Source organism: Sus scrofa, chromosome 18 (genome assembly GCF_000003025.6).
Source record: "Sus scrofa isolate TJ Tabasco breed Duroc chromosome 18, Sscrofa11.1, whole genome shotgun sequence".
Taxonomy (NCBI): Eukaryota; Metazoa; Chordata; class Mammalia; order Artiodactyla; family Suidae; genus Sus; species Sus scrofa.
The window spans coordinates 20670739-20695057 of record NC_010460.4 but is presented as its reverse complement, the minus strand read 5'-3'; the positions used below and the strand labels follow the sequence as shown (position 1 = coordinate 20695057).

Here is a 24319-nt window from a genome sequence, read left to right as displayed (position 1 = left end):
TACCTTCATGGTCCCATAAACCGCAAAACTCCTGTTTCCCATCTGTCTCCCAGCGACTTAGAGCAGTGGCTCTTAGTGAGGTCTGTGCATAATCAAATCTGAGGAGGAGGAAATGGTTATAGGGTCCTGATGGGGTTTGTGCTGTGGCGCAGCGGGTCAAGGATCCAGCGTTGTCTCTCTGACTACTCGGGTTCTATCCCAGACCCAGCGCGGTGGGTAAAGGATCTGGCATTGCCACAGCTGTGGTTCAGATTCTAACCCTGGCCCAGGAACTTCCATATACCACGGCTGAGGCCAAAAATAATAATAAGAGTCCTGAGGCACACTTCAGAAAATACGATTCATCAGGACTGGTCAGAGGTCCAAGAATAATGCATCTTAGATGTTTCCGCCACGTGAAGTCTAAGCCTTATTTTATAAAACATTGGTGAGGCTTTGGGGATCCCTCACTGTGCACCACTCGAGCTCTTTCTACCTGGGGAGACCCCACCTATGGGGAGTAGGAAAATGTGTGTGGGGGACCCCAGTGTGGGCTGTTTGCCAAGTGCAGTTCGCTCTGCCCCTTTCAGTTTGCATCCTAGCAAAGCTTAAACAAAACCCACCATCACCGTCAGTATTTCTTCTTGCCTTTCTCCAGGCTCTGGGCTGCTTTTCTTCATGAGCTTTGTAGGCAGTGAGTCCTAGAGGCTGTTGGCCAACAGAGGCTCTCTGGAGGGGGAAGGGCTGGTATCCTTAGCAGCAGCCCTGGCTGGCTGCCCAGCAGTAGTGCAACTGGGGACCACGAGGAGGGTGCTCTGTGCGCCCCCCACCTACGCTGTTCTCCTTACCCTGCTCCAGAGTCAGCCCCTGTGGATTAAATGAGTAACCTGATCCTTGCGGGTTATCTAGGGTTTCCTCACACTCCCTGAAAGGTACCTTCTGAGACATTTTCGGCCTTATCCTCACAAGGGCCATAAAAGTTAATAGATTTTTCCTGGCTATCTTGAACTCTAAAAACGCTTGAGCTCTGGAGAGTTCCCTGGTGGCCTAGTGGTTAGGATTCAGACCTCTCATGGCTTCACCCTGGGTTCAGTCCCTGTTCTGGGAAAGGAGATTCTGCTGCATAATGTGGCAAAAAAAAAAAAAAAAAAAAAAAAAAAAGTTAAAAAAACAAACACTTGCTTGACAGCCCCAGGGAGGAAAGAGGCGGATTTCAACCCTGGGATTAAAATGAGAAACAGAAGGAAGAAGGGGAGGGACTTGCCTGAAGTCACAGGCAGGGGCTGGAGTTCTGATTTCCAGTCTTAACTCAGCTACCTCGATGCCTGGAGTGATGCGGGGAGGCTAATGCCAGAGGCCCAAGCCCACCTCCTCTGGGGCGTGGGTCGATGCTGCTGGGCCAGTGCCCCTTCCCCTCTGTGGTGGGATCAGCGGCAGCCCTCACAGTCACAATGCTCCCGGGTCACAGAGGCGCTGGGCCCTAGGCCAGCCTCTGCCTGAGAAGTTCCCTCTGGGAACGTCTTCTGGTGGGTACCAAAGGCCTGATTCCAGGCCCTATGGCCTGTGGAACCTCACCCCTGGGGGGAAGGCTGGGCCGGACAGAGACATCTCCTGTGGCACCGGCCGCATGGATGAGGCGGAGTGGACGCCAAGACCAGCCAGGGCAGAGGACCTAAGGGTTGGGCTCATCAGCTGGGCAGGATCCTACCTCACTTTTGAGACATATAAGAACACGGTCACTGCTACTGCCAAGGGTTTGGGCCGGAGACAGGTAACGAAGCACACCTGTGCTAGAACCATTTTTCCCAGTGGCCAGGCTGTGTGTGTGTGTGTGTGTGTGTGTGTGGTGGGGATGCACTTGCAACCTAATCTCTTGACTAGCCTCTGCCATTGGCAGGGCAAGCCAGGCTTTTGCTCACAGGTCTGCGCTGCTCCATGTCCTCCTCTTTAAAACTATTCCACGAGGTAAAGCCTCAGGCCTGGCTTCGTGGCCTCGTCTTGCCCTGGCTGCTCCCTAGCCTCGATCCCAGCTCAGCGTGGTTGTGTTATCACCTAAAGGAGAGGCAGAGAGCCCAGGCTGGAAGGCAGAATCGTGGGCATCCAGGGGAAGTTGGACCCATGGAGTTACTGCAAGTTCCTTGTTACGGTTCTGGTTCTAGTTTGAAAATGGGGCACTCTAGAAGCCCTGGGAGAATTAGCCTTCACTTTAGAGAGTGTTGTAGGCACCTCTAGGCTGATGCTTCAGAGAGAGGCAGTTGCAAGGCCCTTGCCTATAACAGGGTTGATGACAACTGAAACAGGCAACTGCATCTCCACTTTCTCTGCTCCCATCTTCATCCCTGGAGCCCCAGCCTGCCTGTAAAGAGGTCTTGTGTTTCTCCTGCCATGTTGGATAGGTGGCCTTTGGGGATGGACATGCTGGCTGAGTGTGCGGTCCAGGGGCAACCATGAGAAAGGTCGAAGTAAGACTTAAACCAAAGCATTGATTGGAACGTTAGATATTTACGGAAGAGAAAAGGGCATTTTACCTTCTGTTACCTGGATGGGTGGGCAGCTAGAACTCCCCTTGGGCTCTTGAGAAGCCCTGTGGCTGTAGTGGTGGAGGTGCCATGAGATCTTTTGATTCCCCCGGACTAGAGGGTAGAAGAGTGGTCAGCAAGGAGGCTGATGTGGAGGGAAGGTGCCTGCTTTCAGTGAAAGCACTGGGATGATGCAGGGGGTGATGGTTGGAGGGCGCTTCCGTCTAGTCTCTTGGAAGTACTGATACCCCTCTCCTCCCTCCCAACGCCCCAGACCTGGGAAATCCTAGTGAGCAACGAGCATGATGCACAGGCTATGGTGCGACTAAGAAGCTTGCAAGGCCTCTATCTTCTGTGTGAGGCAGATGGTTCCCTGTGCTACGGCCGGCCAAGAACGAGCCATCATGGATGCTTCCTCCTCCGTTTTCACCGCAATGGCAAATGGACCCTCCAGTGCATCATCAGTGGTCGTTATCTGGAGTCTGATGGCGAGGATGTTTTCTGCACCTCCCGGGTCCTCTCAGCTTACCACATGTGGACCCCTCGGCCAGCCCTGCATGTCCACGTGATCCTCTACAGCCCCCTCAACCGCTGCTATGCCCGGGCTGACCCCACCATGGGCCGAGTCTGGGTGGATGCACCGGTTCCCTGCCTGGAGGAATGTGGCTTCCTGTTGCATTTCCAGGATGGATGCTACCACCTGGAGACCTCTGCACACACCTTCTTGTCTCACTTAGACCGGCTGGTCTCCCAGCCCTCAACACAGACAGCTTTCCACATGCAAGTGCGACCTGGAGGGCTTGTGGCACTGAGCGATGGAGAGGGGGGCACGTTGTATCCTCAGGGTACACGCCTGCTCCTGGGTCTGGGCTCCAGTCCCTGTGGGGGTGAGGAGTGGTTCATCCTACAGCGCTGCCCTACCTGGGTCAGCCTCAGGTCAAAGACTCGGAAGTTTCTCTCCATCGTCTATGGCAAGTGCTGGGTCCAACAAAGCCATCGAAGCGGGAGGGCTGGCTGATGAAAAGATGAAAATGTGTTTGGGATCAGTGAGGGTTTAGAACCTCCTGACAAGGAAGATACTGAGGTCCCAAGAGGATCTCTAGTGCCATGGGCCAGGACTTTAAAGCAGGGTCTAGGGGGGTTCCTGCTGTGGCTCAGTGGGTTAGGAACCCGACTGGTATCCATGAGGATGCAGGATTGCTCCCTGGCCTCACTTCATGGGTTAAGGATCTGGTGTTGCAGCAAGCTCCAGTACAGGTCACACAGGCAGCTCAGATCTGAAGTTGCTGTGTCTGTGGTGTAGGCCAGCAGCTGCAGCTTTGATTCAACCCTAGCCCAGAAACTTCTATATGTGGTGGTAGATAGGGCCCCAAAAAGGAAAAAAAAAAAAAAAAAAAAAAAGCAGGGGCCTGGGCTTTAGGGGGAAAGTAGCCTGGGTCTTCTCGAGGCTACTATGGTCTCAAAGAAGGTGATGAAGGCTGAGGAGGGAAAGCAGAGGGATCACCGGCCACGGAGTGTGGAAGAGGGGCTAAGACTGAGGCTGAGGCGAAACTCGGGTTTCCTCTGACGTGTGCTTCCTCCGCAGATGTTGAGGTGTGCGCTGCCTCTGAGCACATAACCCCCATGTCCTTGTTCCAGTTTGAGTGTAACAATGAGAGCCCCAATGTGCAGCTTCGTTCCTCCAATGGCTGCTACCTTGTCCAGGTGAGACCTTGGCCCTGAGCTCTCCCTCTCTACACACGCTTTGTCCTTCCTCAAGGCAGATGATCGGATGTTGAGGTGAACCGTGGAGGCCCTTCCACAAACACTCATTTTCATCCAGTGGGCCCACTTTACCAACAGGGCCTCTTAGAAAAAAATCTCTTTTTTTTTTTTTTGAAAAAACTTTATTGAGGCATAATAAAGTGCACTTTTTTTTTTTTTGCTTTTGCTTTTTTGCTTTTTTAGGGCGCACCCATGGCATATGGAGGTTCCCAGGCTAGAGGTCCAATTGGAACTACAGCTGCCGGCCTCCACCACAGCAACGTGGGATCCAAGCCACGTCTGTGACCTATGCCACAGCTCGTTGCAAAGCCGGATCCTTAACCCACTGAGTGAGGCCAGGGATTGAACCCGAAACCTCATGGTTCCTAGTCGGATTCGTTTCTGCTGCGCCACGACAGGAACTCCAAAATGCACCCATTTTAATTGTACCGTACAATAAGCTTTTTTTTTTTTTTTTTTGCCTTTTTGCCTTTTTGCCTTTTCTAGGGCTGCTTCCCATGGCATATGGAGGTTCCCAGGCTAGGGGTTGAATCGGAGCTGTAGCCGCCCGCCTACGCCAGAGCCACAGCAACGCGGGATCCGAGCCGCGTCTGCAACCTACACCACAGCTCACGGCAACGCCGGATCGTTAACCCACTGAGCAAGGCCAGGGATCGAACCTGCAACCTTATGGTTCCTAGTCAGATTCGTTAACCATGGAGCCACGACGGGAACTCCTACAATAAGTTTTAAAACATGTATTTAGGTATGCAAACATGCCACAACCATATCACAAGTTAAAGAATATTTCTGTCACCATAGAAATTTTCTCTTGTCCCTTTTCAGTCAGGTTCCCTCCACTTTTGCCCGCCCCACTACCACAGACATATATTCCATTATTATAGGTTAGGTTTGCTTACTCTGGCATTTCATATAAATGGAATCAGGCAATATTACCATATATGTGCTTCTTTCATCAGCATAATGTTGTTGAGATTTGTCCATGATATCACGGGCATCAGTAGTTCATTCCTATTTATTGCTGAGTAATATTCCGTAATACTACTCATAAACACAAATATAACTCCGCTATCCATTCACTTGTTGATGAACACATGTTGTTTCCAGTTTGGGCCACTCTGAACAAGGCTTCTATGAGTATTCACATACAGGTATTTTTGTGGGCCTATACCTTCATTATTTTGGACAGATACCTAGGAGTGCAATTATTGGGTCATATGATAAATGTGTGTCTAATTTTTAAGAAAATGTCAAGCAGTTTTCTAAAGTGATTGTACTGTTTTATATCCTCACCAGTAATGAATGAATGAGAGGATGCGCCACATCCTCAGCGACACTCGGTATTATCTTTTTAATTTTAGTCACTCTAAAATTAAACGTGCAATGCCTTCTTTTTTTTTTTTTTTTTTTTTGTCTTTTTGTCTTTTGTTGTTGTTGTTGCTATTTCTTGGGCCGCTCCCGCGGCATATGGAGGTTCCCAGGCTAGGGGTTGAATCGGAGCTGTAGCCGCCCGCCTACGCCAGAGCCACAGCAACGCGGGATCCGAGCCGCGTCTGCAACCTACACCACAGCTCACGGCAACGCTGGATCGTTAACCCACTGAGCAAGGGCAGGGACTGAACCCGCAACCTCATGGTTCCTAGTCGGATTTGTTAACCACTGCGCCACGACGGGAACTCCTGCAATGCCTTCTTATTGTGGCTTTCATTTGTATTTCCCTTATAATTAATAATGTTGAGCAGCTTTACATGTGCTTATTGGCTATTTGCATATCTTCTCTGTGAGACGTCTGTTCAAATCTTTAGCCCATTTGTTATTGAGTTGTTTGTCTAAGTTTTAAGGGTGTTTATGTGTTCTAAAATCAAGTCCTTTGCCAGACATATGTATTGTAAACATTTTCTTTCAATCCATGGCTTGCTTTTTCATTTGCTTGATGGTGTCTTTTTGAGCAGGAAGTTTTCAATTTTGATGAAGTACAATTTCTCCATTTTATAAAAGTTAATGCTTTTTTTGGGGGGGTCCCAAGAAATCATTGCCTGCTCAGAAGCAACAAAGAAGTTCTTCTATGTTTTTTCTAGATGTTCTATAGTTTAGTTTTTGAAATTATCTGTGATCCATTTTGGTTTTTGGGTTTTTTTTTATTTTATGATTTTTATTTTTTCCATTATAGTTGATTTACAGTGTTATGTCAATTTCTACTGCATAGCAAAGTGACCCAGTCACACTCACACACATGTATACATATATCCTTTTTCTCACATTATCCTCCATCATGTTCCATCCTGAGTGACTAGATTTTGTTCCCTGTGCTATATAGCAGGACTAGGATCCATTCTGAAATGGTTTTGGAATCTGGGCCAGGGTTCATTTCTCTCCGTATGGAGAAGTGGAAGAGCAGAGGCCACAACGTACTTTCCAAAAAGCATCTGAAAGCATAAGCATACCCCTGAGAGAATTTAAAAAACTAGTGGATGGGATGTGAGAAAGAGGGTCTAAGAATAAAAATAATGGGAAAAAAGCCGAGATTCTGGGTCATTGCTTCCCTTCTCTGTTCCCTCCCTTTTCTCCAGAGGCGCCATAGGACAGTGATGGCTGATGGGCACCCACTGGAGTCTGACACCTTCTTTCGTATGCACTGGAATTGTGGCAGGATCATCCTGCAGTCTCCCAATGGACGTTTCCTGGGCATCGTAGCTAATGGTCTGCTGATGGCCAATGCCACCATTCCAGGTGAGCCAAGCAGCCCTCCTGCCAGGTTATTCCAAGTCAGAGATGCTTTCAGAGAGAGCTGGGGATATGAGAGAAGGACCACCGGAGTTGGGCTCAGAAGATTTGGGTTTGTATACCTTCTGAGTCACCGGATTTTCATCAGCACTTGGGCAAACCACATCTCTGAGGCTCAGTTTCATTGTCTCCATCATCAGTGGAGGTGACAGCCAACTTGCCTGCCTCACAGGATTATTGTGAGAACTAGATTCATGCATCTCAAAGGAAGGAAGAATTAAAATTTCTTGGCCTCCAAGTGCTTTCATAAACATTTCATAAGCTCCTAGTGTGAGACCTGGCACATAGTAGGTGTTCACTAAATAATAAGGTATTGGCAACACCCTTCTGTAATGAGTGTCCCTCTTCCTGCTTCCGTCTGGGAAAGTGTCTAGAGGTGGCCCATCAAGATAACTCCTTCCTGTTTCTTTCAGGCCCAAATGAGGAATTTGGGATCCGATTAGCCAACCGTCCCTTTCTCGCCTTGCGGGGCCGGTATGGCTATGTGGGCACCTCCTCCGAACATGACCTCCTGCAGTGCAATATGGATCAGCCCGACTGCATTCACCTGCTGCCCTGCCGCCAGGGCATCTACCACTTCCAGGGTAAGTAGCTCCTCTTCCCCTCACCTGGGTTCATAGTCTAGCCCAGCTTAGCCCCAACTCAGATTTGGGGGCCTGCCACTCAGGGCCTACTTATCATAAAAGGAAAAACAGGAGTTCCCTGGTGGTGCAGTGGGTTAGGGATCCAGCACTGTCACTGCAGCAGCTCAGGTGTTCGATCCCTGGCTGGGAACTTCTGCAGGCCACAGGCACAGCCAAAACCAAAAAACAAAAACAAAAAACAAAAAAAAGGAAAAACAGAGTTTCTGGGTTTTTTCCCCTCACTTCCAGACCCCCAGAGTGGGTGGGCAGAACAGAAACCAGCCTTCCCTCCTGTGTTTCCACAGAGGAACCTGCCAACCCAGGCAGGGTAGGATGGTCAAGGAGGGGTGGTGGCCCTCCTGGGAGTCCCCCAAAGGTGCGGCTGCGAGAGACTCCCCTCCAGAATGACCTGCTCACCTGAGCTCTTCCCCCCCCAGCACAGGGAGGATCCTTCTGGTCAATAACATCCTTTGGGACCTTTCGCCCTTGGGGAAAGTTCGCCCTCAACTTCTGTATAGAGCTTCAGGGCAGCAACTTGCTCACGGTGCTGGCACCCAATGGCTTCTACATGCGGTCCGACCGAAGTGGCACCCTGTTGGCAGACAGCGAAGACATTACCAAAGAGTGTATTTGGGAATTTTAGGTAAGATAAGGTGGGGGAGGACCCAGGGGTGGGGAACGAGGAGCTAAGGAGCAAAGGAAGAAGAGAGAGGAGGGTGGGGAGGTGTGTGAAAATAAGGACAAAGCACACCCCAGGGTGACTTCTGTCGCACAGCTGCATCAACTCCCAACATTTATTTATTCCAAATCTGTGCCTTTCCTCTCCAGCCTCGCTGGAGAAAGGAGGACTCAGACCTAGGTTTCTCACTGTTAATGTCACTGACTCATGTGCTTGCAAGCAAGCCGGCAGGGGACAGGATGCATGTACCAGTGTATCTCTCTCTTCACTGAAATGCAGAGTTTTGCCCCATTGTTAGGGAAGACAGTTAATGGGGGGGGTATCCTTTCCACCCTCTGCACGTTCTATCTCTACACCCCTGAATCCCTTGGGTGCTGGCATTTGCAGCCCTGCCCCTTCTCCTGAAGTCTAACCTCATCTCTTTCCAACTGCCTGATTGAGAGTTGACTTCATCTGGCCATCCCCTCAAAGTCAGCTTCCTCACTTTCTCCTTCAAAGGTGACTCTTCCTGCCCTCCCCAGGGCCACTTGGGCACTGCCATCCTCCCAAAGGCTCAGGGTCAAGACCCCAGCACCATCTCCCTTTCCTCCCTTTCCGCCGCTTCATTAAACCCTGAGAATTCTTGGGTGCTTCCTTAACAGTGCTTCTCGAGGGCTTGCTCCTTATTAATTGTGTGGTAGCAACCACGTGGTTCCAGGCTTTTCACCAGCAGCCTGCACTGCAGAAGGGCTTCTCAGCGGCCCTCCCTGCTGCCAGGCCCATCCCTGCCCAACCTCTTCCCCGAACCAACTTCACTTTCCTAAGAGGCTGCTTCCGCTCCCTCCTCCCCTGCTCACAGCTCTCCAGGCCACTCGCTGCTCTCAGCTCTGGCTCTTCACAATCGCCCTTGCTTTCCTGCCACAGGAAGCCATGAAGACATAATAGAAAGAGCTTTAGCTTTGATATTATATGGACTTGTAAGGCATGGTCCTTACTAGCTCTGTAACCCCAGGGAAACTGCTCTATCATTTCTAGGCCTCAGTTTTCCTACCTGTAAAATGGGAATGACATTTACTTCCTAGGATGGGGTGAGGATTCAATGACCATTTGCATTTAGATGGAGAGCCCCATATGTGTTCACACTTTTCCTCCATCTTCTACCCTTTAACTGTGGCAAATGGGGAACTCTAAAATGAAATCCCATCAAACCTGTTTTCTTATCTGTCCCATGAAGGCTTCGGGTTGAACTAAATTCTTCAAACTCCTTCTAGTCCTGACATTCTGGTAGACAGTGTGTCAGAGTGGTTAGAGGTTCATCTCTGGACCCAGAACTGGGTCCTAATTAGATTTGTATCAGTTAAACTTGTCATTTGACTTTGTGCAAAGGAACTTCTCGAAGTCTGTTTCTTTTGAGTGAAATGGGAATATAGCACTTACCTTGCGGGATTGTTATGTCACATGAGATGATGACAGTGAAACACAGTAAACAGCCTGGCATCTAGCACATTTGCACAACCTCAAACATTTCCCCCCAATCCTGTCTGAATTCTTAGTAAGTCTAACCTCTTGACTAAAGTCTTCTTGTAAACTCGGGATGTTATTTAGCCTCATTCATTTGATTAAAAAAAATCATTTCTACTGCCTTTGCCTATGAATTAACCTCACCTATGTCCTTGTGATCCCCAATCAAGAATGGGAGAAATTGGAGTTCCCACTGGGCCAAAGTGGGCTAAGGATCGAGTAGGTGACAGCTGCAGCTTGGACTCTATCTGTGGTCTGGGAATTTCCATATGCCGATGGTGCAGCCAAAAAAAGAGGGAAATATGGAACAAATCACTTAATTCTCTCTCCACAGGATCTCACCAGGTTTTGTGCTAAAAGCCAGAGATCAGCAAAGGACCGACTGAACGTTTCTATTTCCTCTTCCCTCCCCAGGTCCTTGGGAATGTCACCTACGGAAATCCAGATTCTCCAGGAGAAAGTACTGCACTAAACCCAGCAGGAGGCCCAGAGTCAGGATCCATGAGAAGAATATCTGTTACTCAACTTTTCCTACCCAGTTTAGCAAAACACCTGTTTCGAGCAACAATACATCACAAAAGGCCACCCCGAGACCCCAGTGTGCCTCTGACTTAAGAGTAGGGGTGTGGAGGCGTTCCCTTCATGGTGCAGCAGAAACAATTCCGACTAGGAACCATGAGGTTGCCAGTTCAATCGCTGGCCTCACTCAGTAGTTTAAGGATCTAACATTGCCACGAGCTGTGGTGGAGGTCGCAGACATGGCTCCAATTTGACCCCTAGCCTGAGAACCTGCATATGTCTTGTGTATAGCCCTAGAAAAAAAAAAAAAGAGTAGGGGTGTGGACATGGGTGGTGTGGATGCGGCCCCAGGCCACTCCAAGTTCTTTCTGGAAGAGGAGAGACCAAATGGTGATTTGTTCTTGCACTGACTCCCCCAGCCCCACCAGCACCACTAGACTTTTCCCACTGATCCCAGGAGGAGCCAGCCTTGCCCTGAAGGATTCAGAATCCAGATATAACTCAATTCCTTTTGGTTTACAATAGAGGAAAGATTATTTATCCTATAATAATTAGGCACAAGGTAATGGGAATAACACTTTATGCCTATATAGCCAACCCTCCCCCTGTAGCTTACCAACCATCCTGCCTTATCATCCACCTTTGAGCCAGTCAGTTGGACACAACAGGTACTTTTCCCATAACTGCCCAGCGTTTACAGGGAGCCAAAGTGATTTTCCCACGACCGGGGCCCCTGACTCCGTTCTTCGATTAGAGTAGATTCTAAGGTCTATGACTTTGCATCAAAACAGAGCTTCCAAAATGACTGTTATTCTTGCACTGTCTTCATAACATTGGCCTTTATCTACCGACCATCTGCCCCATTAATGTTTTTCTTGGTATAGACTCTTAAGTACATTTATTTAAGAAGGGCAAGTTTGGAGTTCCCGTCATGGCACAGTGGAAACGAATCTGACTAGGAACCGTGAGGTTTCGGGTTCGATCCCTGGCCTCACTCAGGGTTAAGGATCCAGTGTTGCCATGAGCTGTGGTGTAGGTTGCAGACGTGGCTCGGATCTGACATTCCTGTGGCTGTGGTGTAAGCCAGCACCTGTAGCTCCAATTAGACCCCTTGCCTGAGAACCTCCACATGCTGTGGGTGCAGCCCTAAAAAAAATAAATAAATAAAATAAAAGCCGTAAAAAGGGCAATTTTAATCACTATCTTGAAATGGAAGACCAGAAACACTTGCCATAAATAAAAAGTGGCCATAAAAATAAATATAATGAAAACAAAGTGATGTTATCAAATCTTAGCTTTCCCTTCCCTGACCAGGGCTCGGAGCTTTCCCTCTGTTAAAAAAATAAATTAGGAGTTCCTGTCGTGGCTCAGTGGTTAACAAATCCGACTAGGAACCATGAGGTTTCGGGTTCGATCCCTGGCCTCCCTCAGTGGGTTAAGGATCTGGCATTGCCGTGAGCTGTGGTGTAGGCTGCAGACGCAGTTTGGATCTGGAGTTGCTGTGGCTGTGGTGTAGACCGTCAGCTACAGCTCTGATTCAACCCCCAGCCTGGGAACCTCCATATGCAGCAGGTGCGGCCCTAGAAAAGGCAAAAAGACCAAAAAAAAAAAAAAAAAAAAGTAAATTAGCAACTGTTACAGAGGGGTTAAAGAGTAGAACCAAAATGAAAACACTCCCTTTGATGTCATCAGAATTGAAAGGGAGAAAATAGAAAAAGAAGCAAAAAAAAAAAAAAAAGGACTTTCGTTGCAGCTCAGCAGGTTAAGAACTCAACGTAGCGTCCAGAAGGATGAGGGTTTGATCTCTGGCCTTGGTCAGTGGGTTGAGGATCTGGCACTGCCACAAGCTGCGGCATAGGCCTCAGATCTGGATCCAATGTTGCTGTGGCTGTGGCTTAGGCTGGCAGCTACAGCTCCAATTTGATCCCTGGCCCAGGCATATGGAATATGCCTCAGGTATGACCCTAAAAAAAAAAAAAAAAAAAAATCGAAAGGTTGTTGAAAAGGAAATAACTTATTGCTGACTCAATATTCTATAAAGTAGCATTCAAACAACTCCTAAAAGATTTTCAAATATCAGTGATGCCTGACCCCGATTTGGGGAAGATTGCACCTCCCCATAATCAGTCCCTGGTTTAAGACGAATGAGAAGAAAAGCAGAAAACGGAAAACGAGAGAGATTCCTTTTGGATAGAGGAAAATCAAGGTTTCTGTAAGCATATTTCTCTTGAAGAAATATGAAATAATTTTGTAAAAACATGAACCCCCCCCCCCAAAAAAATACAGTTCCTGTTGTGGCGAAGCAGAAGGAACCTGACTAGTAACCATGAGGTGGCGGTTTCAATCCCTGGCCTCTCTCAGTAGGTTAAGGATCCAGCACAGCTCATCTATGTAGGTCGCAGATGCAGCTCAGATGCTGAGTTGCTGTGGGCTGTGTTGTAGGCCACAAGCAGATGCACAGACATGCGTGTGCCCAGGGACACACACACACACACACACACGTGCACGCGTGCGCGTGCTCCTACGCTCTGTTCCCTGCAAGTGGCCATCCATCCTCCACTTGAATGCTCAGTCATGGGGCCTCAGCAGACAGCTCCTTGCATTGCTGAGGTCAGCTTGGTCACTGAAGTGAACGGCATATTCTCAGGCCTTCCTGAGAAGCTGTCACCCTACAAAACCTTGCCCATCACCCTGACATTCTGTGCCGCAGGGCTTGAGGGGAGAGAAAGCAGAGCAGGGCACTGTGCCCTGCGGCCCTTGCAATTTCATTCTAGAGCCACACTGTCCGCTAGAATTTTCTGTGCCGATGGAAATGTTCCGTGATATTTGCTGTCTGGTACCGAAGCCATGGGCACATGTGCTTGCCGGGTGTTTGATTTGGGGCTAGTGTGAGTGAGGAGCTGACTTATTCATTTTAGTTACAGTTAAATAGCCCCATGTGGTTGGTGGCTACTTACGGAACAGCGCAGCGCAGAGGATTTGATGATAGGGACTCTTTTTGTTTTTGTTTTTTTGCTTTTTAGGAGCCACACCTGCAGCATATGGAAGTTCCCAGGCTAGGGGTCGAATTGGCTACAGCTGCCGGCCTGCACCACAGCCACAGCAACGCGTGATCTGAGCTGAGACTGTGACCTACACCACAGCTCGCGGCAACGCCGGATCCTTAATCCACTGTGCGCAGCCAGGAATTGAACCCACGTCCTCATGGACACTAGTCAGATTTGTTTCTGCTGAGCCACAATGGGAACACCTGATGACAGAGACTTCAATGTCTGGACCAGTACTCCCACACAGGGCTCCCTGCCTGGCTTTGGACCGTCGTCATTCCATCCCCTGCTCTTCAAAAAGGTAAGAATTTGGAAGGACGATCTACCCCCCACTCCAAATAGCCCTTTGTGCACCCCCTTCCCCCATATCCCTCCCTGTCCCTACATCCCAAGGCTTCCCTGGAAGAGCCCAGAGATTTCTCTGCGGGGAGACAAAATCGAGATAGTTTGGAACTTACTGCCAAGAAGAAGCATGAAAACATGTCCCAGGAGCATGAAATATAAAGGGATGAGCAGGCTGTAAAGAGTGGCATTTCCACTCTTGTTTGCTGCTATGCAAAAAAATACATATGCTATTAAGGAGTTGACATCTCTTTTCTTAGATTAGGGCGTTATTATAACTTTTCTTAGACGTGATAACAGTGTGTGTTATTTTTGGAGATGCATGCTGGAGGACTTAGGGGCAATGCGCCACGAGGCACTATCAGTGTGTATGTGGACATACGCATACCTGTGGGTATATGAGCACTCAAACTCCAAGACAGATGTGTATGTACACACATACGTAGATGACACACACATAGATAAATACGAAGATTAGACAGACTGGATAGACAGATAATAGCTAGTTACATACATACATAAATATATTAGATGATAGCTAGAAAGACACAAAGATACATGAATTAGGTAGATAGAGGCAAACTATTTATACTTGTTTTGTTTTTTGTTTGTTTTAGGGCTGCACCCATGGCATATGGAGGTTCCCAGGCTAGGCGTCAAATCAGAGTTGTAGCTACCAGCCTACACCACAGCCACAGCAACGCCAGATCTCAGCCGTGTCTGCGATCTACACCACAGCTCATGGCAATGCCGGATCCTTTAGCCCACTGAGCGAGGCCAGGGATCGAACCCACAGCCTCATGGTTCCTCATCGGATTTGTTTTCGCTGCGCCACAACAGGAACTCCTATGATTTCTGAATCTAGTAGCAAACTATAGAAATGATCCCTGAAATGATCCTTTATAATTGTTAAAGCGAAGGCTGGGAGTACAATTGCTCATAGGAAAAACATGATGGACAACAAAATTACTGCTAATTTTAAAAGCGTTTTTATTAGTGCCAACTGGAAGCCTCTTAAGGCCAATGTGAGAAGCAGGTGGGCACGGCTTCTCCAAGCAGGTGACACACAGGAGGGGCAAGGTCCACAGGCAGGAGGAGACACAGGAAGGAGGACAGAGCACCGCTCGGCTTGGGCAGGCGGTATCAGATGCTCCCCACCCCATCTCCTTTCCACTCCGAACCTTCTCCCTCATCCCAGGCCCCGCAGTGGGGAGCCAAGCCAGAGCAAGGCCTGAGGGGCACCAAGACTGGCGATGGAGGCAGGGGAAGGAAGGGCAAGGATGGCAAGGCAGCACCGAATCCAGAGAGCTCAGCTGTGGGGGGCAGGCAGCCTGTAGGGATGAAGGGGGTGACCCTGAGCTTGTGGCTGCCATTCCACCCCTCAAAGTCAACGGCAGGGAGAGGGCCAGACGTTGGTTCTCTACCCTGGGCGTACACTTGAATCCCAATCCCACCCCCTCTTGCTGCTATGCTGTCAATGGTAGTATAGACTCAAGGGGTGCTCGTCTCCTCAGTTTTGTGGGCTGTGCAGGGAATGAGGAAAGCTGCATTGTGGGGCTCCTTTGATGACCCCAACTGGAGAGCCAAGCCCTCCTGTGGGTCAAGGAGTTGGTTCGCCTTCCCACACCTGCAGGCGTGAGGCCTGGCCTGAATTCTTACCCCAGCAGGGCTGGAGACAGGCTTGTGGTGGGGCATCTGATGCTGTCCCCCAGCACAACGGATGGCTGGAGAGCCCCAAGGATTCCAGGGCGGGCAGGACTGCTGTGGATACACTGCCAGGGGACTGCTAGAAAAGCAAGAGGAAACCCTCAGCTGCCAGTGAGGCCACCTGTTTAGCACAACTGGGAGCCCAGGGCTGCACACGCACCCCCCGCCCCCCACACCGCAGGCTGTATCCCGAACAACTCCAGAGGGATCCATTCACATAGTTGACTAGGAGGATGGCACTGTGTGAAAGCCTGCCCTGTGAGGGCCCAGGGGAGTCATGACTTCGAGATGGGGCCTTCCCTGGAAATGGGGAGAGCAGTGATCCTTTCCGTCTTCCCAGGCCATGCCCCCCTTCCTGGATACCTGTGCAGAGATGACCCCTGGGGAAGCACTTGGTAGACTCGCACCCTGGGCCGCACCTACGAGGTAAGGGTGGATCCGCTCAGAGGAAGGAAAGGGGTCTGGGGAGAAAGGAGTGGTGGTGAGAGGCAGGGAGGTTCCGGGAAACAACCACCTCTGGGAGGAAGGCGATGCTGCAACCCTAAACTGCCCTCCTCCCCAAGGCAGGCTCTTGGGAGATGAGGGAAGAAGGATTAGGAATTCCCATCGTGGCTCAGTGGGTTAAGGAGCTGACTAGCATCCATGAGGATGCGGGTTTGATCCCTGGCCTTGCTCAGTGGGTTAAGGATTCTGCTTGGCTGTGGCTATGGCCGGCAACACAAGCTCCAATCCTACCCCTAGCTTGGGAACTTCCATATGTTGCAGATGTGGCCCTAAAAAGCAAAAAAAAAAAAAAAAAAAAAAGATTAAACCCCAGGAATAGTAAATTGGGAACAGTGAAGAGCAGGGATTGTGTGTAGCCCAGCATTTAACACAGGATCTCATGCTTGGGAAGCACTGAGGATTTGGTGGATGGATGGATGGATGGATGGGAGGGAGGGAGGAAGGATGATGGATGGATGGGTGGATTAAAGGAAGAGAGGATAGGTGAGTGGAGTGGATGGATGGGCAGAGAAATCACCTGGAAACTGCATTTCCCACTTGAGCTTCTCTTGGCGGCGCCATTTGGCTCTTCGGTTGGAAAACCAGATCTGAGGGAGGCAGAAGCAGCAGAGCTGGCTGGGCGTTCCAGTACCCAGCGCCTACTGTTCTCACCGGACCTGGACCCAGAGGGCGTTCCTCAGACCTGATGCCCACCCCTCCTGCTCTGCGCCTCCTCAGCCCAGAGGCTTGGAGGGGGGAGGAAAGGAGAGCGATCCGCAGGTGGGGAACCAGGAGGCTCTTGTCTCATTTCTGCTCCAAACAAATCTGTCCCCACCTTCTTGGCCCTGCTCCCCCTCAGCGGAACCCAAAGCCTTCCCGGCCCGTCCTTGTGATTGGCACATGCTCACCCTCACCGTGTCCTCGGGCAGAGAGGTGGCAGCAGCCAGCTTTCCCCGGGCCACTGAATCAGGATACTGGCCACGCTGGAACTCTGCAGAGAGGGAAGCTCACACAGCAAAGGCGCGGGGCGAGGAGCAAGACCCATCTCCCCGGAAGGCCCCCCTGCCCACCTGCAATGCGATGCACAGCCTTCCTCTGGAGGCGGGGCCACCCACAGCCTCCAGCTCTCAGCCTTGGCCCACAGGCCTCAGGGCCGTTGCCTGCATGCGTCCCACCAAGCACCCTCTGGCCCCCTGTCCACCCCAGCCCTGCAACCTTTCTCCAGTGCCTCAGCTTGGCCTGGGGAGAAGATAGTCCGATTCCGGTGGCTGGTCCCTGGGTGGGGACCCCGGGGAGCCTCAGAGCCACTATGCAGAGTTGGAGGAACTGGAGCCAAAACAGCTGCAAGGGGAGACAGTGGCTGGTGGGTGTTTGTGGTGGTGATTCCTCTGGTCAAATGGGGTCCCTGGGTCCCTGGGTCCTGGGGTATGGGCGGGGGACAGCATGGATGTAAGAGCAGGGCTGCACTGCTGGGGTTCACAGCAGGGGCACTCATAGGAGGCACACTCAGGGTTATGGTGGGTGCAAGCTTAATATTTTGCGGGGAGACAGCTTCAAGCTTGGTCCAGTTCTGCGTGATCCCACAGACATGAAGAGCGCTCTGAGAGGCTGTGAAAGAGGCAGAGGGTGTGGAGGACTCCGTCCTGCCTCCTCCTCAGCAGATCCTGTGAATCTAGGGGCTGTGGGAGCTGGCTTCTGTGCCAGGACCTGCCAGCTCTTAGCTGGTGACCTTGGATAAGTCACTTCCCCTCCACTGAGGCTGTTTTCTCCTGCCAGGAGAGAATAAGACTCCCTGCCAGGTCCTCTTTTGTGGTGAGGGTGTCCCAGGGAAAGAACAAGAAAGGAGTTTGATCAGTCTCTGGCCCAGGAACTTCCACATGCCCTGCTCATGGCCAAAAAAACAAAGGAGTTTGAGGAGCTCCCATCGTGACTCAGCGGAAACGAATCCGATCAGCAACCATGAGGTTGCAGGTTCCATCCCTGGCCTCGCTCAGTGCCTAAGGATCCTGCATTGCTGTGAGCTGTGGTGTAGGCTAAAGATGCAGCTCAGATTCCGAGTTGCTGTGGCTGTGGCGTAGGCCAGTGGCTGTAGCTCCGATTTGACCCCTAGCCTTAGAACTTCCATATGCTGCGGGTGCGGCCCTAAAAAGAAAAAAGAAAAAAAAAAAAAAAGAATTTGAGAACTGTAAAATGCTTAGATTTGGCTCTGATCATTCCTGGAGACAGCTCCAAGACCCACCTGGCAAATTGAGCTGTGTCCAGGGCAGTCTCTGGTCCTCCTGTAGCCCCCGCAGGACTCGGTTGATAGAGGAGACCTGGGGGTGCAGGGTGTTGAGTGGGGAGACAGTGCACAGCCTCAGGGGTGCATCCCAAGGATGCTCCCAACATCTTTTCTCTCCTTCTGTCCTGGCCCCGCATCCTTCCCAAGGGCTGCCTCCTCTCTCCCCAGCGCTTTCTACTTGAAACTTGTGGGTCAGAAGCGAGCCCCCAGCCTGGAAGGCCCCAGTGCCAAGTACAAAGGGATCTTCTCCCTCCCCAGGCTGCCTGTCTGCCAGCCCCGGGTTCCCGGGTCGGAGAGGGTGGCACTTACACTGGGAGTCTTGTCCTGGGTGCAGAGCCCTTCAGCACAGAGCTGGCGTTGGATCTCCCAGGCAAAGAGGGCTGGGCACTCACCCTTCAGCTGGGCAATTCGAGCCACCACGGGGGGTGTGGCCAGGCGTGGCTTGCTTCCCCCAATCCCCTTGGGCTCTAAGGCACCTGTGCGGTAGTAACGCCCTAGGATCTTGCTCACACAGCCATTAGATACCTGGGGCAGGTAGGAAGCAGGAACAGGTAAGGCTTGATGGGCAGAGGGTGAGTGTCTCTGGGCCAGAAGAAGCAACAAGGCAAAGTGAGACTTGCTGGACCAGGCCACGGGGGCGAGACCAGCCCTGTCTTTGGAAGCCCGAAGGTCCCTATCCCAGCCCTCAGGAGGCTCTTCTAGGAAGCACCCCAAGCCCCAAAGGCCCTCAGAGGCTGCAACAGCCCCCGACTTGCTGAACAGGGCCCCTTCTCCCTGCTTCTTGCCCCCATCCCTGGACGAGGTTCCCAGCAGGCTACCTTAAGTCTCCGTGAGATGTCGCAGGGCCGCATCCCGCTGACCGCCAGCCGCACGATCTGCTGCCGCGTGTCCAGGGGCAGGGGCCGACCATTCACAAAGAGCCCGCCCAGCTGATTCACGCTGCTGATCCCTGGCCATGAGAAGGAGGCATCTGCATGCCAGTATCCCCGCTCCCCTGCCCACCTGTGGCAGGGAGGACCCTCCAGCCTGGCTTGCCACCATGGAGAAAGCCTATGGAGCTGCTCCCCTTCTGCTCTCAGGGTCCCCCAAATACACCTCTTGCTTTGGGAGCTGGCTATTGGGTGAGCCTTTGCTCCTTGGCCATATGCACGGACCCTCGTGATCTAAGGCAAGAGGAGTGGAGCAGGGAGGGGGGGGACTGGATGGAGCTCCGGCAGAACGCTGGCCAAGGGCAGGTGCAACCCTGCGGATGGGAGCAGGGCCCTGAGACCTTCCCTCCCTCCTTGCTGTTCACCTTACCGTCCTGCGGCATGCTCTAGGCCCAGCCTCCTCACAGAAGGGCGGGAACTGGAGACAGGGGAGGGGCCTTCCTCCTGGGAGCTCCTTCCTTAGTCCTGGGGCTGGGCCTGCAAAAATCGAGGCTTCTTAGGGTGAAGTCTCTTGCTTACAGTGATCTTAGGATATAATGTTTTGTGCTCGAGAATAAGGTTTCTGAGACGAATTCAAGCATCACAGGACCAGCAGAGGATAAGGGCCTGAAAGGGTATCAGGGAGATGCCCAAATGGACCCCTGTCACCTTGACCCCTCAAAAGCCTTAATAGCCGCTGGGTGATACACTTGGACCAGAGCTCCTGCCTGCTGAGTTCAGGCTCAGCAGGGTCAACACCGACGCTGAGGATGTTCTGAGCCAGAGAGGGCACCGGAGTCAAGCTGGGCCATGTTCAAGGCTCTGCTTTCATTCTCCTGCAGCCCTGAGGTGATGTCTCTAAACCACCTTCCTTCAGAGCCCCTCGTGGGAGACCTTGCTCTGGCTTTTTATGCTCTCCAGCAAGGTCTGGGGCAACACGGGGCTCAGCCCTCCCTCAGCCATTGAGGCTCTGGCCTCACCCGTTGGAAATAAGATGAACCAGCCTAAAGTCCTGGCTTCTCCCAGAATACACAGCTCTTAACCACATCTCACCTACTGAGATGGTTGTTTCCTGTTAACTCCAAGAGTTCTAGATGTCCTACTCTCAGAAGCCACCTCTCTGGGACCAGATGCTCATTCCTTCCATATTTACCAAAGGCATGTGGTTTTTTTGTTTGTTTGTTTGTTTGCTTAGGGCCGCACCCAGGCCAAGGGTAGAATCGGAACTGTAGCTGCCAGCCTACGCCACAGCCACAGCCACGCAATGCCAGATCCAAGCTGTGTGTGTGACCTACACCACAGCTCACAGGATCCTTAGCCTACCGAGTGAGGCCAGGGATCGAACCCACATCCTCATGGATACCTGTTGGCTTCGTTACTGCTAAGCTGCAACAGGAACTCCTACCAAAGGGAGGGAGGGGGGAGTGGGAGAGAGCTGTCTCTGACCTGCCTAGAAGCCAGTGTGAGCTCCGGGCCACCAGGGACACCAGTCACCAGCCACCATGGCTTTCATCAGCTAGTAATGGGAGGTAAGGCCACCTCCTTTCATGTCTGACCCCCAGCAGGACTGCAGGTCACCCCAGAGACGTTTCCTGTAATAACCACACCATCTCAGCTCAGGAACCTAATCTGCAATTATTTACTGAATAAGATATTAATTGTGAGCATACAGCTGGCTGTTCAGGATGAAGGGAATTTAAAAGAAAAGGAACGAGATTTTTGCCCTCCAAGAGATTACAGTGCAGCCAGGGAGAGAGGACTGGCACAGGGGAACAACAGGGAACTCACAAAGAGCATGGCATCCAGAGCTACCTGATCCATTCGGGGAGCTAAATCGGTTTTGATTCACTCCTCCCTAGGCAATCAGAGACACGTGCCCCTCCAAACTCTCATCTTTCCTGAAAGGCAAGAAGGAAGGCAAAGATTTCCCCAAAGAGAAACCTGAGGCTTAGGTTGGGGTTCCCATAAATCAGGGACCACCCAGAGAATGGGTTTGGAAGCTCAAGGAGGTTTAGAAGCCTGTCCGTCCTCAGAAGTTAAAATTTCCAGCTTCTAACCCAAGGCTCACTCTCTCTCCATCTCCCTCTCTCTGCCTCCATGCCTGCTACACTTTTGTGTAATTGCCACCAAAGCAATGGAAAGAGGAAAGTCAAGCCAGGGATGTAAAGGACTATGCCAGGACAGTGGGGACAGGTGGAAGCTCAGAAAATCATCCAAACCCCGAATCCTTGATAGGAGTGTGGCCCCACTGAGGGACCAGAGCTCAGAGGAGCTGTGGGGACGCAGGTTCCATATCCAAACCTAAATCTCCTCCAAACCTAAAATCATTATGCCCCGACTCACAGACAGAAACCCCATTCCCAGGGACCACACCACACATTTCCAACATTCATATTCACTTGTCTGGTCCTCACAGACGGGAGAAAGAGAGAGCGCGAGAGGGTAGTGGCTGCAAAGACAAAGGAGAGGGGTTGGCTGGGCCACACAAAGACATGGAGCCAGCATGGGACACAGAGCAGACAATGAGCCTGCAGGTAAGCTACCTGTGCGCAGGCAAGGAGGTGAGAGCTTCGGTGGGAGGGTCCCAGTTTCCTATGCTGGGCTCCTGAGACCCCTGCTGGCTCCAGGGATGCTGGTGGTCTGGTCCTGGGGACAGCTTCTGCTCTGCTCCTGCTTCAGTCCTGCCAGGGGGTCCAGAGCTACAGGGAGCCCGAGCTCAGGAGCAGAGGGCAGCCTTCTGGGAGCAGCCGGTGATGTCACAGGCCATGAGCAGAGGAGAGAGGAGGAGGGAGGTGTGCATGGGGCTGCCTGCCACTGGCCCTGAGACAGGGCAAACCGCAGCCAGGGACCCACTGTGTCCCTCCACGGGAAGTCCCCCAAGCCCACCTTGCGTCTGCCTGCCACCCTGAAGCAGGTAAAGGACCACTCTCATGCAGGCCCCCTCAGGGGTCATTGCTCCGGAAGGGATGGGGAATAAGGAAGGTGGGGAATTTCAAGCTATGTCTCCAAGGCTTTGAATGCACAGAAGCCCAAGTGTGACTTCCGGAACCACGGACACAACGTCCCAGGCTGAATGCATATGCCTGGGTTCTGGATCAGCTCCTGGGTCTTAGGTGTATTGCCATCAAGGGTAAACAGGTTTATAGCCCAACACCTAAATAGTGGCCAAGTTGGCTTGTGAATCTCTGAAAAGAAGAAGATGCATTTAGAAGAGGGGGTCCCATAGCACCAACTCTTTAAACACTGTATCCTCACCGCACCTCCACTGGCTCCTTGACTAAGAAGATGCCCAGAGTGAGTTCTTGCCTGGGAATTCGGGGGTCTCTGGACTTCAGAAGACTAGCAACAGGGGTGATGGATGGAGTGAGCCTCTGAGGGGAGTTAGGATGCTGAGAGTGGGGTATTTATGAGGTGTGCAGCCTGGTTTTCATTCTTCCATCTAGATTTCTCAGGCTCCATTCCACTGGGGACTTGGTACTTTTAGGCTCTAAGTTATGAATGACCCTCCTGCTCCCACAAAGGACACCGCAGGTTATCTGGATCATTGTTGGGATGGAGGGGCCAGTAGCTGGAAGGGAAACAAACCCCCCAGCGCATGGAAGCTTTATTGTCACCATGGTCTTGAGCAGATCCCTTGTGAAGGAGCCGACATGATCAGTCCTTTGGGTCCATCCCATACCTTGGATGCTGTGAAACCCTCTCAGAGGTGTGGTGCTCTAAGACTAGACTCAGAGCGGGGAAGACTAGGTTTCACTGGTAAATGCTTTGGTTTGAGGGGCAGGGGCGAGGATGTTGTCTGTGCAGCTGCATCCTAGGGTTGAGAACTCTTATTCTCAAAGCAGGGCCAAATGCATCACAGAAGTGGGTTTTCTACCTTCCCCTGGCCACTACTGCCCTTCTCTTCCAGCCTCCTCCAGTATCCTCAGACCAGCCTGGAGCCCTGGGGCACGGGGGAGACCGCAGCAGGTGCTTTCAGCACCAGGGGCAGGACAGCCCTAATGGCTATGGAGCCCATTCGGTCCCAGGGCAGGTGGGAACGCTGGTCACTCCACTCAGCCATGCCTGGGTGCCTGGAGGTCCCCAGGAAGGCCTGTGGTAGCCCTCATCTTAGTCCTCCTTTCCTGCCTCATCCCTTTCTCCTGATTTGCCCCTGCACCTGAGGACCAAAGGCTCCATGTCCGGACCCACTATTCTCATAGACAGCTGCGTGAGGGTGGAGACAGGGGTGTCAGGGGGAGAAGGGACAAGCCCTGGCAGATGGTGGTGGCAGCGATTTCCCCCATAAACTCCCCTCTCCCCCCGCCTTTACAACACACTCGTGGGTCTGAACAAACAGAGGCTTTCGACCCAGAGGTGATGGGGGGAGGGAAAAGAGAGGAAGGGCCCTAGCAGGGGGGCCTAGCCAGCCCAAAGCTTAGCCACTCAGCCCTCTGCCCAACGCGCCAGACTGTTTGAGGAGCAAATATCTGCCTTCACTGTCTGATTCTCTCTGCCTCCCCCACTGGGCTTGGGGCTAATTGTCCCTCATTAGCTGGGTCCAGGCCCCAGGCTGCGGCCAGCTCCTGCCATCTGCTCACAATTATACATTAACTCAGAGGTCTTGCCACCCGCCAGCCAGGCTGTGCGCCCCTCTCCAGGCTGGCCTTGGCCATTCCTGCTTGTCCCTCACCCTGTTGTAGAGCCCTGACCACTGGCTTCTTCCGCCCTTTGGAGCCCCTGGTATAAAGCCCTGTGGCTATGGAAAAAGATCTGTCCTCAGGAGAGGCGGCTGGAGTTCCCCTGCCCTCCTCATGGGGCCAGCAGGCATGACAAGCCCGTGCGTAAAGCTGGAAAAGGCAGGGCGCAGCCCGTGCAGAGACCGGCGCTTTGCTCTGACAGCTCACCTCCGGCTTTGGGCACTCTATAGGGACGGTGACACCAGTTCCAGACTATTTCTACCCCTCCCTGTGGCACCTCTTAACAGGCTGTGGGTTCTGGCTCCCATCTTCCGTCTCTGCAGCAAGCCCTATCTCCTGCCTGCCCTCAGCTTTCCAGAGCGCACCAGCCACCTCACCAAAATCACTCTCTGGCGACGCGTGCCTCTGAGCTTAAAGTTGTAGTAGTTTCCCAGCTAGAAAAACATGGGGAATCTTCACGTTCCTTGGAAATTCGTCAGCTTGGTGCTGAAGTTGCAAGCCCCGCACC

The 24319-nt window shown here is 51.8% G+C and overlaps 2 protein-coding genes across 2 annotated transcripts; one reads left to right on the top strand and one right to left on the bottom strand.

Moving 5' to 3' along the window:
- On the top strand, positions 1506 to 10437 carry FSCN3 (fascin actin-bundling protein 3). Its single transcript, NM_001044547.1, is given in 7 exon segments — positions 1506 to 1750; positions 2773 to 3469; positions 4084 to 4202; positions 6833 to 6992; positions 7460 to 7630; positions 8107 to 8312; positions 10263 to 10437. Coding segments are annotated over 6 exon segments (1497 nt in total). The 5' UTR covers positions 1506 to 1606; the 3' UTR covers positions 10263 to 10437.
- Positions 14743 to 19184, bottom strand: PAX4 (paired box 4). Its single transcript, XM_021078737.1, has 9 exons — positions 19100 to 19184; positions 18537 to 19045; positions 18186 to 18261; positions 17162 to 17287; positions 16855 to 16937; positions 16485 to 16554; positions 15827 to 15882; positions 15416 to 15542; positions 14743 to 15087 (listed from the first exon to the last, which is right to left on the bottom strand). The coding sequence occupies exons 1-9, from the start codon at positions 19182 to 19184 to the stop codon at positions 14900 to 14902; spliced, it is 1320 nt and encodes a 439-aa protein (XP_020934396.1). The 3' UTR covers positions 14743 to 14899.

What these genes read in the sequence shown, in the direction of transcription:
- PAX4 (XM_021078737.1), bottom strand. Translation starts at nt 19,184, where the DNA reads ATGGCCAGGGATCAGCAGCGTGAATCAGCTGGGCGGGCTCTTTGTGAA. An exon ending in AGCTGAGGCACTGGAGAAAG is followed by an intron (nt 16,938 to 17,161) that starts GTTGCAGGGCTG and finishes CCCTCTCTGCAG; the next exon opens with AGTTCCAGCGTGGCCAGTAT. An exon ending in GTGGGAAATGCAGTTTCCAG is followed by an intron (nt 15,883 to 16,484) that starts GTGATTTCTCTG and finishes CTTACCTCGTAG; the next exon opens with GTGCGGCCCAGGGTGCGAGT.